The 17,749-nt window shown below is 41.6% G+C and overlaps 1 protein-coding gene across 1 annotated transcript; it reads left to right on the top strand.

Moving 5' to 3' along the window:
• Positions 1-135: 135 nt before the first annotated feature.
• papss1 (3'-phosphoadenosine 5'-phosphosulfate synthase 1) lies at positions 136-17,732 on the top strand. Its single transcript, XM_034588478.1, has 12 exons — positions 136-459; positions 2,440-2,554; positions 2,660-2,895; positions 3,401-3,539; positions 4,445-4,563; positions 4,874-4,987; positions 5,137-5,248; positions 8,272-8,477; positions 10,948-11,083; positions 11,454-11,722; positions 13,068-13,297; positions 16,592-17,732. Exons 1-12 carry the CDS (start codon positions 400-402, stop codon positions 16,728-16,730), a joined length of 1,875 nt encoding a protein of 624 aa, XP_034444369.1. The 5' UTR covers positions 136-399; the 3' UTR covers positions 16,731-17,732.
• Positions 17,733-17,749: the final 17 nt, after the last annotated feature.

Here is a 17,749-nt window from a genome sequence, read left to right as displayed (position 1 = left end):
ATAATTTGGTAAATCAATGCAAAGCCAGATCATACTGAGCAATGCAATAAAACAGATAACAGAAAACAATAAACCGAACTGACACCAGATCAGCACGTGTGACTGAACCAAACCGAACCGTCACCAGATCAGTTTGTGTGTTTCCTGCAGAAACGCGACCCCTCGTCACGCGGAGGAAACGCGTCACTCCGTCGCCGGTGACGTGGCTGCTGGGAGAAGTTCTTCCCGGTCGTCGCGCCAGGCTCCGCCGCTCCGGGCTCCTCCATCCACCGGAGACAACTCAAATAACAGATACACAAACTCCTGAACACACACGGGTACCAGCAAACTGCGCTTTGTGCGGAGGTGTGCGTTAGAGACCGCGAGCCGCTCACATTAGCCGCCAACTGCCGCCGGAACATGGACACGTACGGTAACACCAACAAGAAGCCGAAGCTGAACAACGCCTCTGAGGGCTGGGTGAGTTCCGTGTTTTTCACCGGGGGTGTAGTTCGGTCAAACTCGCCGGTTCACCGCGGCTGCTCTCTGCCGTGAACCGGCTCTGAGCAAACGGACCGACCGGGCACACGGCTAGCTAACTGTTAGCACGTAACGTTCCAGCGGCGCACAGTGAAGCTAGCTGCGCGATGCTAACAGTCAGCGGCTTCGTGTAAAGGCATCTACTGCTCAATACAGCTGTAATAACCCCCCCCCCCCCCCCCCCAGTCACATCTTAAAGGCTTTAACTGGTTTACTGTCAAATAATTACTCTTGTAATCTTTTTTGAATCAAGCAAACCGTATTTGAGTTAAGCACCGTTCATTGAGATTAGTGCAGTTCAAAGTGCTTAACAAGTGACTGGTGAGCCAGAAATGGACAAAACATAAAATAAACAGGCTGACAACGAGATAGATTTTATAAGCTATAATAGTTAAAACGATTTAAAAGTGTAATACAAGTTAATAACTGGGATAAAAACACACAATACTAACATTGATGGGCAGGTTTAATTAAATTCAATTCCACTTACGACATCTTTTATGACAGTTTACATGATAACACTTGTAACTCTATTTATTATCTAATTATTGTCTTTTAATGCTATTTATTTTACCCCCCTAATCTTTATCTTCATGTCTTTCACTGAAACTTACACTGGTTGTTGTTTGTGTGATTGTGAACGGGGGAGGCTGCACATGAATTCCCCCCTTGGGATCAATAAAGTTGTCTGACTATGAATCTGAAAATCAAACAAAACCCACTTTATTTCAGGGCACTTAACACAGTAAAGTAGGGACCGCACACGATTATCGGGAAACCTAATCATGACCTCAGCGAGCAGACTGTGGGGAGATAAAACTCGCCTTTTAATGAGGAAACCTCTGGAACCAGACTCAATGGAGGTGGTGAAAAAGACAAGAGAGAATGGAGGTGTGTGGAGAAGAGATGGGAGACCAGGAACAGTTGTGTAACCGTCATATTTAAGCTCCTTCTGACTGGTTGTTGTAATGACAATTAATAAGATTGTTGTAGATCAGATGATGAATAAAAGTTCAAACATAGATGCACTTAAATCTTGTGCTGAGGAGCCGAGCTGGTTCATGCAGTGTGAGCGACGTGTGAACTGCCTTAAAAACCAGTAAAGGAATCTTGAAATTAACATGATCACTGACAGGCAGCGATTGCGAGGACTTAATTACAGGAGTGATGTGGTCTCCTCCTCGTCCTGGTCACAAATCAGGCTGCAGAGTTCAGAAACAGCTGTTGCTGGTTTTACAACGTTTTAGTTGTCAACCAGATAGTGGGGCTTTACAGTAGTCAGTAGTTTTTTTGGCTTGGATTGTGCTATATCCATCAGTGTCAGCACACTGCAGTTTCTTTCCCTTTTAGCCTGGTAACCTATCGCCTTAAACACTAATTCATATTCAAGTGATGATTTGATATACTCTAAAACAAATGCACAAACATATAAAGCTGAAACAACAACAAGTCAAGTCCACCCAACTAGTCAATGTTTTTGATAATATCTATAATTTTAAAAGGATAAAACACCACCAGTGTCAAATATTACTGTTAAAGCCTGTCCTTGTCATATTGGACAAAGAACCAGAACATGTAAAAGGCTCTGAATTACTGTTTACTTGATAAAACAAATTACCTGAGTACTCAGCTTTAGTTGTGGTAAATTATAATGGTGAAGTTTCACTCTTCTCTGACATTCAGCAATTAGTTGAGAGACTATTGATTTTTGCAACTATACATGTAAGCTCTCTTATAATAAAAAATAAATAAATTCTCGGAAACAATACATCAAAGATGCTTTCTAAAATTATAGTGTTTAAGTTTGTAAGGCTCAATCCATCCATGACAACCTCCAATCTTTTGATTTAGAGTTTTTAATATATGTCTGTTTTGCGTTGTGTGCCTCCTGAGTTGACAGTCAATCTTTTTCCTTTTCAGGGAATGCAACGTGCAACTAATGTCACCTATCAAGCTCATCATGTGAGCCGAAACAAGCGCGGGCAGGTTGTGGGAACAAGAGGAGGGTTCAGAGGATGCACTGTTTGGTTGACTGGTAGGTTACGAAATGTCACTAAACCACATTTTAACAAGTGTTCTTAAAAAATACCTATTAGGTAATTTTATAGTTCCACAATCCTGTTTTTCTCTCCATATACAGGTTTGTCTGGTGCCGGGAAGACCACAGTGAGCATGGCTCTGGAGGAGTACCTGGTGTGTCACGGCATTCCCTGCTACAGCCTTGACGGGGACAACATCCGTCAAGGGCTGAACAAGAACCTGGGTTTCAGCCCAGAGGACCGGGAAGAGAACATTCGACGCATTGCTGAGGTGGCCCGGCTTTTTGCTGATGCTGGGCTGGTCTGCATTGCCAGCTTCATCTCTCCCTACAACAGGGTGAGTGAGTCACCAATGAAAACATCAGCGATTAAGTGAGAGAAGTAGATGATGATGATAGGGATTAATGTGGCCGGGCCTCACTGATGCTGTATTCGTTTATCTCTCGTGGCCGTTACACAGTCTTTGTTAAACTATATTTAGTCTGGCCCTCTGAGAACAGTTTGGTTTTAGGCTGAGAGGCGATCAGCAGGCTATCCATCTATTTGTGGAACACTTTGTAGATCTTGGACTGTTATTGATGAGATTACTGATCATGTCATTGTCCATCATTGTTTTCATTTCTCACTGAAAGCCAGTTCTGAGCTGTGTCTGCTGCAGTACGACCTAATTTTATGTACACAGCAGTGAATTTATCATCTCATAGTAGAACACAAATTTTCTGCGAAACTAAACCTGATCAACCTTAATTATTTAACATACATAACATACTGTCTTCCACTAACTTCTCTTAGGCAGAAATCCTCTGTGTATGACATTGAATTTATGTTTTTTGTCTGTTCAGGATCGCGTCAATGCGAGGAAGATCCATGAGGCTGCAGGGCTGCCTTTCTTTGAGGCGTTTGTGGACGCTCCACTGGACGTCTGTGAGCAGAGGGACGTGAAGGGACTGTACAAGAGAGCTAGAGCGGGCGAAATAAGAGGTGGAGTATGGTCCGATGGTCTTTATGTGAAGTGCAGCAGTAGAGCCAAGACTGGGGTTCATACTGGGGTCATCTGTCACATAGAACTTTGAGACTATAAGGAACAGCTCAAAATCATATTTTGTTGTGAAATGTGTCACGAAGGCAGAAAAGAGGAAACTCAAAGAATGATAGTGACAATAAAATTGATGCATCACTGTTAGAGGTGTTAAAAGTGCTTCTTGTCACACTGTGCTGTAACACATTGTCTTTTGTTTCGCTGAATTTGGTGTCATTTGTTTTGAGCAGAATGGTCTTTGTCAAATATTCCTTTTGGGAATGAGAAGAAATTCAGGGTTGACCTGCTCTTTGAAGCTTCTCTTACTTACGACCGCTTTCGATTAGAGGGTGTTAATCTTTTCATACATATATAAATGTCATGACAAACAGTTGAACCTGTGTAAGAATTGGCTCTGAAAGGTCCATGACCGAATGAAACACTAGGTGGCGTTATGAGCTGTGTTCAGTTCATAAATGTAGGGTTTTTAAAATAAATGTGTGAATGTGATTTTAAAACCATCATTAATGTCTTGCATCAAAGAACAGTCATATAATTTAATTTTCAATATCACTTTAAATCCCAAAGAATTTCTGATTTATTATAACTAATTAATTACTTTTTATATTTAAAACTCCCACCGTAGTAATTCCAGACTCTAGAATGTGGTTTAAGTAGTATACATTTCAATAGAAAAAATATTTGGTCTACAAGTGCTGTTGTCTAAGTGTTTTGATAAATAATATATAAACAACTATACTATAAACAATAAATAAAGGTTAGATAGACTTTTCATGTCGTTTAAGAGTTGAACATTTTAGAAAGTGGAACTCACACTGTGCATTGTTTCCCATCTCTGCTTCATCAGGTTTCACTGGAATTGACTCAGAGTACGAGAAACCAGAGGCTCCAGAGCTGGTGCTGAAGACCGACTCCTGCAGTGTGAACGAGTGCATTCAACAGCTGATTGACCTGCTTCAGGAGAGGGTGAGGCCTCTCTCTGTCCTGCTTAGACAGGTTTAAAACATGTGGTCAGAATCAGCTGTTGTGCTTTTAATGTTGGCTATGACCCCTTTAGAGTACATTTGACTTGATACACACACTGTGCTGTAATCCCTCCATTGGCCACAAAGGGGCAGCAAAGCCTCATATTTGTTTGGATGTTGATGTCACTGTGTCTACTGTGTTGTCACATTATCAATATTTCTTAATGAAAGAGAAAAACTCCCACCAACACTGTGCAAAGTGTTTTCTAATGACACAGGATGATTAACTTCACATTCTTTTGACTCTGCAGGACATAGTTCCTGTCGATGCATCTTATGAAGTGAAGGAGCTGTACGTTCAGGAGAACAAACTGGACCTGGCTAAGGCTGATGCAGAGACTCTGCCTGCTGTGCAGATCAGCAAGGTGCCTTTAAATTGTTGAATATTATTTTTGGTATATCTTTTAATTAAAAATGAGTAAAAGGCAATTATAATTTTTTTAATAAATGTAAAATGCATATACAGCATGTTAAGTTAAACCTCCATATATGACCTACTGTGTATGATCCACAGCTGGACATGCAGTGGGTGCAGGTGCTGGCTGAAGGCTGGGCCACTCCTCTGAATGGTTTTATGAGGGAGAGAGAATTCTTACAGTGTCTCCATTTTGACTGTCTGCTGGATGGTAAGATGTCATTTATGTTTTTTTTTAGGAAAAAGAAAATCTTAACACTTACTTCAGAAGACACAGAGGGCTTTCTATTGGAACATGAATGCCGAGACTCTTTCAGGGCAATAGATCAATGCTAATATTGTTAATCGCATTCTAGTACAATTATCATTCTTTTGTCTACTAAATATAGCAGAAATGAAGCATCCTGTCCTTAGCTTACCTATCAGACAGAGGGTTCATTCTTAGGTGTCTACAATTTGCCATTTCCTGGAATGTTTTAAATTTGTCAGCTGTAGCTGTGTTCTTCCTTCTAACATTTTTTACTAAATTCAAATTAATTTATTGATTAAATGGAGCGCTAAATTAGACAAACAAATACTCCTCGCATGTGTCTGCAAGCTGCAATGCATGTTTTTGCTCTGTTGTATGTAATGAGAGGCCTTTCTTGTGGCTGACATGTCGTTATATAGCAGTGATGTAGTGGGAGGCTGTGGCTCAAGAGGTAGAGCGGGTCATCCACTAACCAGAGGGTCGTTGGTCCAAATCCCCGGCTCCTCCTGTCCACATGCTGACAAGATACTGAGCCTGAAATTGCCCCTGACGTGTGTGACTTGGTAAATGTGGCTTGTAAGGATCAATAAGAGGTGAAAAGTGCTAAATAAATAATAATAGCTATCTCCATTTAGAACTCAGTTTAGGTGGCCGTATGACCCATTCATATAATAAGGAATAGTGATGTTTATGCTCTATTGTTCTTTTCGCCTCAAAACCAGTCTTTATGGCAATATTTTGTATTGTTTGTGTTCCTCCACACGACACGCGGATGCACGCAGGACGTTTGCATGACAGCAACACAAACAAATATAGAGGAGAGTAAATGTGTCACAGAGCGGGTTAATTCTGAACAGAAACTCCGACTAGCAAACACAGACAAGGAGCTCGCACCAAATAGAGGGGTCACTTCTGTCGCGTGGATGTGGTTTGGTTATGAAGAGTCTGACATAGACCAGAAAACCTTACTTTTTCAAATTATACTTCAGACCAGTTGCCACAACAGACTCAAACAACACTAACTTCTTTTACCACCTATGCAAGAATCAGGTCAAACAGTACAGAATAGAGTCTGCAGACGAGTAACACAAAAGCACAATTGAGTGCACAAAACAAACCCCAGACCTTATGCAAGAGGCTTCTGCCAGAAGAAAATCGCAAAGATGGAGGAAGGTAACAGCTGAACAAAGACATTTTCCGTAGAGAAAAAGTATAAATAATGAAAGGTATCATAGTTCTATCAGGATGGAAGGTTTTAGTCATACTGCACAGCCCTAATCTGGAATGAAGTTGAATGATTATGTTGTGTGTCGTGTTGATGAAGGAGTGGTTCTGTTTGCACCGAGGCATCAACAATGCCTCCTCTTTTTTGGCACTTTTTAGTAAACAAATATATCAGTTATAGAGTCTCCTGTTGTAATGTAAAATTCCTAGAGAAAGTTTATTGACTTTTACTGCCCACAAGACCACACAAATCTCACTTTTGTGTTGTGTTGCCAAATATTTAGTTACAAACGCATTGTAAAATGAAAAATATATAAAAATAAATGGGAAGGACAGGAATACAACCTCTGTCCTCAATGAAGGATAAAAAAAAAAAAACATCAAATTCTAACAACTTGGCATGAAATCATATTTGATCTAGGTTTATTTCCCCAGAAATATTCATATCACATAAACTGAACTTGCTGCACTGAGGCAGAAATATATACTGTTTCTGTTTGTCCTGGATGAGAAGGACGCAGAGGAAGAGGCCTCTGTATTGATTGACACCAGACGCCACCATTTGTCCATTTTCACTTCCTTCCAGGGATCCAACGGTGAAAGAATGATATCGTGGTGAAAGGATTGATTGCCTACACTATAACACTAAAACTGGTTGGGAAGCAGAAAACGGCATGTTTGACTAATCAAATGGTCTGCAAAAATAAACACAACCAAAGTCAAGCTTATGTCTCCTTCGCTCGGACAATTGGCCTTCGTGTCTGTGTGTATGTGTGCGTCTGTGTGTGTTATTAAAACCAGCTGTAAGCTCATCGTGACAGAGGGGACCAGGAGAGGGTCCAGGGTGGAGGTGGGGGTAGCAAGAGCAGTCATAGTCCTCCCCTGTCTTCACATTACTCGGTCTGATGTGATGTGAAAAGCGTGTCGTTCCCAAAGTTTTCATCAACCTGGAACACAACATGAACCGGCCACCAGAGCACTCACCATACAGAGAAGTCAGAAAATGAGAGAGGGTCAAGCTGTAGCTCAGCTGAAGAGAGGATTTTTCTCCTCGAGCTTCTTAAATTGCAGCCTTGACGACTCACTGTAGCCTGTGGTTTAGCTGTATATTCCACATTTAGCCTTAAGGGCAGCAGCATAGGGACTTTACTAGAATGTCTGAGCTGTTTGGTTGCATATACTGAACCTTTGAGCGTTTTCGGTTGCTCTTTGTTGAATGCCTGTTCTCAGAATCTCAGAGCTTTGCAACAGGGTCCCTCTACGTGGTGGTTCTTGGATCATTATCTGATATTAAATATGTCTCATGGAGTTTTCTTTTAAGCGCTTGTAAAGTTGTTTCTCATTAAAACACATTGTTTATACCCTTTAGGTCTAAAAGAAGGCATTTTCATGTTGTGCATTGTTACATCCCTCACAGAGTTGATGTTGTCACCCCTGTCCGTTTGTGTGTTTGTTGGTTTAGATATATTGGATCATTTCGATAATTAAGAATATTTAGATAATATTTAGATAACTAAGCTCACCAAATAATCAGCATCACACCTTCATGCTTCAGAAGTGAATTGACAGAAAATGTGATAGCAGTTGATTGTTTGAAGTACTTTTCAAGCAACAAGCTTCTTAAATGTGAGGATTTGCTGCTTTTCTTTTCCAATATGTGATAATAAACTGAATATCTTATAGTTTTGGACTGATGGGGTTTTTTTTCTGCATAAATGTGCCTTTTTTCTTCTCATAAAATGTTTATTTCCTTGTCCCAGGTGGCGTCATCAACCTGTCAGTGCCTGTGGTGCTGCCAGTGGCTACCGCAGATAAAGAGCGTTTGGATGGCGTGACGGCCATGGCCCTGGTCTATGGAGGCAGGCGAGTTGCCATCCTTCGCAACCCCGAGTTTTATGAACACCGCAAAGAAGAGCGCTGTGCTCGACAGTGGGGCACCACTTGCAAGGACCACCCCTACATCAAGGTAAATTGATGTGACATATTCAGGATTAGTTTTGCTCTATGAAAGCTGAATTTACAGCACCGGTAAATATGTTGGAAGTGATAGAGAAAATCCCCAAAAGAAAGCACTGAACAGCATCTGCAGAGTTCCAGACGGCGTGTCTCAGTGTTCTGTGTGATAAACACTGCATGTGAAAGAAACCTGCTTCCCTGGATTGTGCATTGATGGAACACAGATCCAAACTGTCTTTTTCACAGTGCTTATGGAAAGACTGACTAGGTTGAGGAGTGGAGCCTTTCTCACAGTCTGTCAGGACGCCCAGTGTAATCACTTGATCTTTTTGGTCCACCCTCATTTTGCAGGTGTTATATTTGGATGCTGCGTCTCTCGCTCAGCCTCCACCTAATGCGTTTGTGATTATGCTGCTCAGCTGAACAGGCTGAGGAAGCCCTGCCAGCTTCTACCTTTCCACTCTCCCAACCCTTCTTTAAATATACACAGGAAGTGTTTCCATCTGTCTCCTATTGAATGCCGTGGCGCTCAGGTAGACTCAGTGGCAAGATGACGTCGTGGAACAGTCATGCAGACCCTGTAGAAAGTTGCATTGGCTTGTAGCTGGAGAAGAACAGAACAGTCTGGTGTTCGTGACAGAGATGGTTGTCAGATTAAGAACTCTAATTCCCATTGTTTTCAGGATTAGTGCAGTCTGTCAGCCACCTGGTTATTTGCAAAGATACAAGCCAAAACTAACGGTAAACTCCGTGGCATCTGGTGATTTCACTCCCTGAGGTCAGACTTACTGAAAACCTCAGTGGCTAATTTTAAAGCTGCTTTGCTGCTAAAAATGCTGGATTGACAGCTGTATCAATATTTCAGCACGGTTAGACGTCATTTAAAATGTTTGCAAAAAATCTCAATTTTTTCTTTCATCTTGGTTATGATCCCATTTGGCTTGGTAATGTGTTTTTTAAGATATGTTATAAGAAGCTGCCAGTTTCATAAACTGGAACCATGACTCCAATGTCAACACCTTATGCCTCAGCATGGGTTTTTAACACATGCCGAGTACTCCACTCTAACCTGTCACTGCCGGATATGTGTGTTCAGCTTTCTGTGATTAAGGTGTCACTCATTAACAGAGTGTGTGTATGTATACCTAAGTGTATGTTTAACTCTCCAAGCCGGAGCCAGTCTGTCAACACACCTCCGAGCTGGTAGCTGCAACTTTTTCTTGCTTTTTTCCCCCATCCCGTCTTTTTCCAGTCAGAAACGACCTGCTCCATATTACATGTAGTTAATCCACGTTTTCCTGTTTGCCTGTCTGTCAGTCAGACAGGGAGCCCCTGTCTGCGGAAACTATGGTGTAGTGGCTGTTTATTTGGCTTTGGCCCTTTCACATGTAAAGCTACAGGGCACATTAAACAGTTAAACAGAGCACATGTGTACGTGTAAGGCCTGCTCTGTTGGATTTATCTGCACAGGCATTATATTTTCCATTCACTTCTGTTGGAAAAAAAAAAAATTGCAACCCATCAATGCTGTTGATTTCTCCTAAAGAAAAAGGCTGTTAAGCATTTTACACGACTACCGTCTCCGGCCAGCAGCCGACAGGTCGGATTCATTGAAGTGTGGAAAACAAATCACAACATAATCCTGCAAACTTCTCACAGTGGAGCCAAGTCGTCATTGACCACATCACTGCTGAATGCTCTCTGATGTTTCTGATCATTTTGCCAGATCAAACTGAAAACAATATGTTTGTGAAATAAGGATATCAAAGAGTTTTTGAAATATTTTTTTTTAAACATGATTAATTATATGTCATTGAAATAAGTGATATGAATGGATTTTTTTTTCCTTTTCATCAACTTCCAAATCTGCTATTTGCAGTGCCTACACACTTCAGGTTTCATTTATGGCCGTTGTTTTCAGTTCTCACCGTCTCCGTGCTACAGCAGTGCTTATTTTATTGCTGGGCCGGTGGAGAATTGTCACTTTGTATAACATTAACATCCCACAGGCCCGTGTGCTCAGTAACTCTAGCTACAGTCCTATAAATGCCACAGGAGGCAGGCGAGAGATGCAGCCTGAAACAATAGCAGCCTTTGCCTGGGTCCTGAGCACTTTGGTGACATTGTTGGATTAAATCTTGTGAGGAGGGAAAAAAATTCTCTTCAGTGTGGTCATGAGCTCATCACCAGGTTTTATTGTGGAACACAATCTGACTTTGTCTCTGCTCTGTTATTGAAATCAAGGTAGTAGATGTGGTCAAATGCAGAAGAGGGTGCCGTTTTTTGGGCTGTTTAAACGACACATCAGGACTTTGATTTATGCTGTCCCCTGTTGCAACTGGGTAATAACTCAGGACTTTTATTAGAATTCATGCTGGTCTGCTTCCAGCACAGTGAAGTTTTAATGGACCACAGTGTCTTAAGTCTGGATTATGTTTGAGTTGCGTTCACTGCCATGATCGCCGTGGCTCCTGTTTCAGATGGTGATGGAGGGCGGGGACTGGCTGGTCGGCGGAGACCTGCAGGTTCTGGACAAGATCTACTGGAACGACGGACTCGACAAATACCGGCTGACACCCACTGAGCTCAAACAGAAGTTTAAAGAAATGAATGCAGGTACAGGCCAAGTTGTATTGGTCGTGTTGGATTGTTGTCAGAACTGTATAAAAACAGTGTTGAGATGTTCAACTAAGGATATTTAGAAAGTATTTAGAGTATTTAAACAGTAGGAGTATTTATAAACTGAAATCTTTTTTTCTTTAAAAGGAGAAGGGAACTGTGGGTAGTCCACTCTTTTCTGTGAGAGTCAGGGTAGTGAGGTCACAGTCGAGGAGAGGTCTGGTGTGATTCAGATCTTCACCAATAAGAACACATGCTGTGTGTGGTTTCAGTGGCTGGGCACTTGTGGCCCTCTGTTTTTCTTGTACAGATACAGATGTTTCATCTGAATATAACCAACCCCTTCTTCTCCTTTCTCTTTTTTCAGATGCTGTATTTGCCTTCCAGCTCCGCAACCCGGTCCACAATGGCCACGCTCTTCTGATGCAGGACACACATAAGCGTCTCATTGAGCGAGGCTACCGCCGACCCGTGCTGCTGCTCCATCCACTGGGAGGGTGGACTAAGGACGACGATGTGCCGCTGCCTTGGCGAATGAAGCAGCATGCTGCCGTGCTGGAGGAGGGCGTCCTGAATCCAGACTCCACCATCGTTGCCATCTTTCCTTCACCCATGATGTATGCCGGGCCAACTGAGGTAAGATCATCAGCAATAATGTATTTTCAGTTGCACGTTTGTGGTTTCTTCAAAAAAAAGAAAGAAAGTTACACTTTCCTCAAACTTGACAGGGAACAAGAGAATGACTGCAGCACCATGTAATAACTAAAGACTTGAAGAAGAGACATGTCACATACTTGTCTGCACAGTTTTGACTGTGATAAATGGCAGGAAAGGGGATTTAAAATTGTCTCTGGGAGCTCTGTTTAGAGTTTCCCTGCCATACACAAACCTCCCTGTGTGGCTGAGTGTATCTGTGTATCTTTTAATCATTCACTTATGATAATGGGAAAAACTATGGAGAAAATGATTGAGAGCAGATTGGAGTCTGGTGGATGTCAGGCAGTGAATTTATTTATGTTGTAATTCTGAACGGGAACACTAGAGAGCCAGACTGAGTCTAGTGTCCTTGTTCTGACCTTGTCAACTCTTCAAAACAACATTAACCCTGGCTCTACCTGTTACTCAAACAGAAAAACATGCTTTCTACTTCCACTTAACTTTCATTATTAGTCAGATTGTTCTATAGTCTACATCTTCCACCCTAAACTGAAATCTCATTTTGTAATCTAAACCTAATCTAAAACCCCTACATCCTGAAATATACAAACTACAGGGCAGAACATTATCCTAATGGCAGCAGTCTTAGTAATTATCAAGACATAATGTGTTTTAGCAATTATTCATAATGAGAAACAGAAAGGGAACCTCTGTGTTTATGGTGAATGCTAATTCCTATTGGGAATAATTGTTGGAGACTGGCTGGCTGAACTTGTGGAGGTATAGTTCTGTCAAAAAGAAAAATGTCGTTGTACTTTATTGTTTAAGTGAGATATTGTAGCATCTCCAGTCAGGTAGCCACGGCAAAGCAGGTTCCAGTTACTTTTATATTCACAGCCTTTACTACAAAAATATAACGTAACTCTATTAAATAAACTACAGCACAAAGAGCAAGATGATCATCAAACAGAAAACATCTTGCTTGGAGACTTGCATGGCAGACTAACAGGAGCATGATTCCGCAGAGCTCTACATAAGGACCTAATCTGTAAACTATTAAAGGCCTGTAACACCCCTGATGTATTGTGCAAATAAGATAAGAGTGGAGGCTGAGCACAAACAAAACAAAAAATACATTATGTATACAGCTTATCCTTTTGAGGGATGCAGGACTAGGAGCCAGTCCCAGCTGACATTGGCCGAGAGGTAAGGTACATCCTGGACAGGTCGCCAACGTGTCACAGGGCCGACATACAGAGAGGCATATGTCTTCCAGTCAAGTCTTCTCCGTGTTTCTTCAGTCTCTTTGTCTCCCCGTCCACAGGTTCAGTGGCACTGCAGATCTCGAATGGTAGCCGGTGCCAATTTCTACATCGTTGGCCGTGACCCTGCAGGGATGCCCCACCCTGACACGGGGAAGGACCTGTACGAACCCTCTCACGGGGCCAAGGTCCTCACCATGGCTCCCGGCCTCATCACCCTGGAGATCGTCCCCTTCAAGGTTGCTGCTTACAACAAGGTCAAAAGAGCGATGGACTTTTATGACCCTGAGAAGTAAGTACTTGTTCATGTTATAATTTTCAGCTGTCAGTTCTCATCTTGTGTCTCATCTTGTTTCTCACAGTCTTTAAGTATCAGGGTAGTGGAAAACAGAAATAGTTTGAGTCTAAAGCAGCAGACTTCGCTCACTCTAAATTGAATATCTTATTTCTCGATTTAATCCAGAGTAATACCTCACATGAATGCCAATTAGAACCAGCAGCCTAAACAGAAATTACACTCTCTAAATTTATTAGGCCTGTCTTGCTTTTTTTCCCCTATAATTTCCTTTCTTCTTGCTCTGTTGTCCAAAGCAAAACATCAGGCCAAGAATAACACGCTGTTTTTCTTTCTTACACAGTTAAAAGGTTTTTCGGATTAGATTTAGCTTTGATGTTGCTCAAAAAATTACAGAGATCTGCTATTAATTAAAGTTTGTATACGTACACAGCAACACAGCACATGATGACTAACAAAAATCATGCAATCTCATTCTCTCTCCGCCATCAGGTTGTGTAATTGTAGCTGTGTAGGAATGTTCAAAGTAAATACGACCAAACTAATCACCAGACCTGCTCAGTTTTCCATGATGCATGTTTATAATGTTAAATCCAAACTGAATTGTTGATCATTCATTGTTGACATGAAGTGCTTCTGTGGAAAGAGTTAACAGTGCTTTTAAAAATGGTTGTTATTTTAGAATAGCAGGAGATTTTGCAGGTCAGACGTGTTCACATCAACAGAAAAATGTCCAGGACATTTGGGTGAGGGGTAACGTCTGGATAGAGCAGGCAGGAGGCAGGACATGGTGTTTTTAAATTCCAGTGTGGAAAGCACACAGGGACACCAACACCAGTCCTTATCACCAAAAGCTCTTGAACCTTATTATCTTTACAAGTTGTCATCTTTGCCGTCAACTTCTATGTGTATGGATCCTCTTTTTCATCCCATGATATTTGTATTCTTCCAGTTTCAATGACTGTTGCTTGTTAAAATCACGCCCACTCGCTCATTCTAACATTTTATGGACACTTTACTCAGGGACTGGCAGGAAAAGCTCAAGAAAATGTCTGGAGTTAATGACCCGGACATTTGCATTCTCACACAAGGCACCTTTCAGAAAAATGTTTGTATATCACTGCATGTCTGAAGGCAGCTTTAGACTAATTATAAATCAGTGGTCAAAGCTCCAAGTCGCTGTGACCTCTGTCACATGTTTTTGGCCACGACTACAGGATACTTATCCTAATTATGAAAAGAAATCACAAAAATGTTTAATATGATAAAAGGCTGAAGTGATGTCATCTTAAGGTCAGAGGTCAACTTCACTGTGATGAAATAACGTTGCCAACACACTTAACACCTCTTGTTAAATCCCTTCAATCTTCACCAAATGTATTTTCTTCAATCTGGACAGATGTGGAAACTGCCACTTGATTGCTTTGGCAGAGACGAACAACCATGAGGAGCTAATTCCAGTTTTGTACTGAATATCATTGACCCTGGGCTTTGGTGTAATTCTAAGGCTAAATCTAATGCAAATGCAGGAGAATAGCTGGATTTCCATGGTCTGTAGTCGTCACTCAGTTAGATTTATGGGATTCCATTCTCATGCACGCTGACAGCACTTTGCTGAATTTCAAGAGGAATATCCATGCTATGCCTAATCACCAGCAATACCTCTCAAGTCTTTCCCTAAAGTGTAATGGCTGAGGTCACAGCAAGCTGTTTCTAATTTGACACTGTATAAAAATGTTCTTGGAAGAATTTGCCTGCAGCCCTTTTACATCACGCCATGTGAAATGTGAGGTCTTCTTCACAGATTCGGACTGTTTCAAAGCCACAAGACGTGCTCTGTGTTGTGTGATAACAATTAGAAATTGTACTTCACAGCGATGGACTTTGATTCTCCCTACATGTGAGCTCCGTGGAGTGCGAGTGTCTGTTAACAAGATGTCTCAGAAGTGTCGTGATTATTCCTGACAGTAATTTATAGACAAAGCAAGTGAAGATGTGATGATCTTGTGCCAGCGCTCTGCTCAGCTCTGATTAGAGATGAAGACGGTCCTTGGCTGCTCACTTCAAACAAAGCCGTTCATATCTTTGTCTGCACCAGGTGTGGTGAGAAGTTATCTTCCTCTCAGACATCAGAACGTCTGAAATATGTGAAAAAATGTCTGGACTGATGAAAGAAGGTTTTCCTTCATGCACACACACTTGGTTTAGTGGTTTGACAGCAGTGTGTGACAGCCTCAAGTAATAATTTCTTATATTCATTTAATCATTTTTAACTGGTCTGAACGGAAGCAATCAATGTTTCAGTTAATAAAGATGTTTCACTAAAGTTTCTGTTACAGGTCTAATAGAGACGGCCAGTGTTGCACTTCACAGCACCGGGTCCATTGTTTCAATCCACTCAATGTTTTACAAAAGGAGCAGTCGTGAAAGCAGAGGACACCAGAGGTTGTCCTGAATTCATTATTTGTCTTTTGGAAACTGATTGTTGTTTGTAGCTCTGTCCATGAAGAAAAGTTAAACAATGTCTCTTTGAATATTGAAAATAAATGTTATGTCCTGCCTCTGCCTGCTGCACCCCCCCCTCACCTGAATCCTGTGGAGGATTTGTCTGTGTTGTGAACACGTCTGAGCAGAGAATCTCCTGCTGCGTTTTGTATGTGTGAAACAAAAACTCAGGAGAAAGTCCGAACCCAATTCTGTGGAGATGGAGATTCTTGGGACACGTCTGAAAACGGCTTTAATGAAGCCTTTAAAAAATTTAAGATGTGGTCGTGATTAAAAAAAAGATTATGCAGCAGAGTGACGTATAAAGTACGGTAAACATAAAAATTAATTATCTACTCCCACACAGTGAATTTGAAGAATGTGTGTGTGTGTGTGTGTGGGGTCAGCTGCACCGACCTCCGTCGCGATGGCGAGCCGAGCTGGCTCACTGGATCGTCACAGCATCTCTCTCGCCACAGAATGATGTGGGAGCAGAGCAGCTGCCAGAAATGGTCAGAATATGAAATGTAGAGCTTAGTCAGATAAATATTCCCATTCCCGTATTCACGTCTGTTTTCACTGTGTGGGATGTGAGATGCTTTAAGAGCTTCGTTTCTTGGTTTGCAGAAATACTAACTGGTCGGCCGCTACGCCTCGATGCACTCGATTCCAGAGCAGCAGGCAGTTATTGTTGGCTCCCGTGCGCTGCTCTGTCGATAAGCATCTTATTTTTGTATTAATTGGAACGTGTCTGCTACCAAAAACTAAAATTCTTTCTGTTTTTTTCTCTGCTTCTTCCAACTGCAGCCACCAAGACTATGATTTCATCTCAGGTACACGTATGCGGAAGATGGCTCGCGAGGGAGAGAATCCCCCAGATGGCTTCATGGCGCCAAAGGCCTGGGCCGTGTTGAAAGAGTACTACAAGTCACTGGAGAAGGCTTAAAGGTCGAGTGTGTGAGGAAGCGACACGGGAACACAGTGGTTTCTACTGATGTTCACAACGAGCGACGTGCGGACCACTCAGCTTCTATCAAACACCACGCTCCGGCTCCTGTCTGTCACTTTTGTCTGTCAGTCAGTTGTTTTTAGTCTTATCACGTTTGTGTTTTTAACTGTTATGTACTTCATTTAACCGAACCAATCAAAAACGACGTCGTCATAGTAGATATTTGTGTTTCTCACTAACTTTATGACTGTATTATTCTGTTGACCGGTTGCAAAAATGTTGTTTTAAAGAAGATTTTTACAGATGGAGACTTGTATTGGCCCGTGTGGAAAGCGCTGTTGATCAGTGCCGAATGAATGTTGCGTATTCGGGATTCAAACCGTTGCTGCACTTGCTAGAGTTTGCATTACTCACGACTGAACCACAGATTGCTTCGTACTGTATGTTTGTGAGTGGAAGAGGCAAATTGCTCCAAATGTGGCGTACACGAGTATTTGATGTGAGAGTTGAGTGCCTTGGTCTTCAGAAAGTGAATTCACATGTTGTCTTGTTTGAATGAGGACACACACACATCCACCTGCTTTTTGTCCCACCTGTTGCTAGACTGAACATGTCCATCAGATCAAGAGATGGCCTGCAACACAGATCAGCATTAAAGATGATTTTATTGAGATACGAAACCCTAACCCTCCTAAACTTCTTAGAATATGTCTAACAGTTCTTCTTTTTTTCGTATTTATTCTCTACATTTAAATTTCTTCTCTTTTTAACTGTGTTGTGCACGTAGTCTCTGAGCTTTGAGCTTCTCTCTCAACAGTTTTCATGTTTTGTTATGTTTTCATCATGTGTTTATTTTTTTTCCTCATAAGTTACTAATATTTTCCATGTGGTAATTCATTTTTAACAGTCCGCCAGTATAATCAGATGGTTGATGGTTACCATCGAGGGATCAGATTTGTAATCTTCCTTATCCAATAAACCATTTTTTTTAGCAGAAAAGAACAAATTGTTTTCTT

This window comes from Hippoglossus hippoglossus, chromosome 1 (genome assembly GCF_009819705.1).
Source record: "Hippoglossus hippoglossus isolate fHipHip1 chromosome 1, fHipHip1.pri, whole genome shotgun sequence".
Classification (NCBI taxonomy): domain Eukaryota; kingdom Metazoa; phylum Chordata; class Actinopteri; order Pleuronectiformes; family Pleuronectidae; genus Hippoglossus; species Hippoglossus hippoglossus.
The sequence above is the reverse complement of the archived record's forward strand: the minus strand, read 5'-3'. Positions and strand labels throughout refer to the sequence as shown.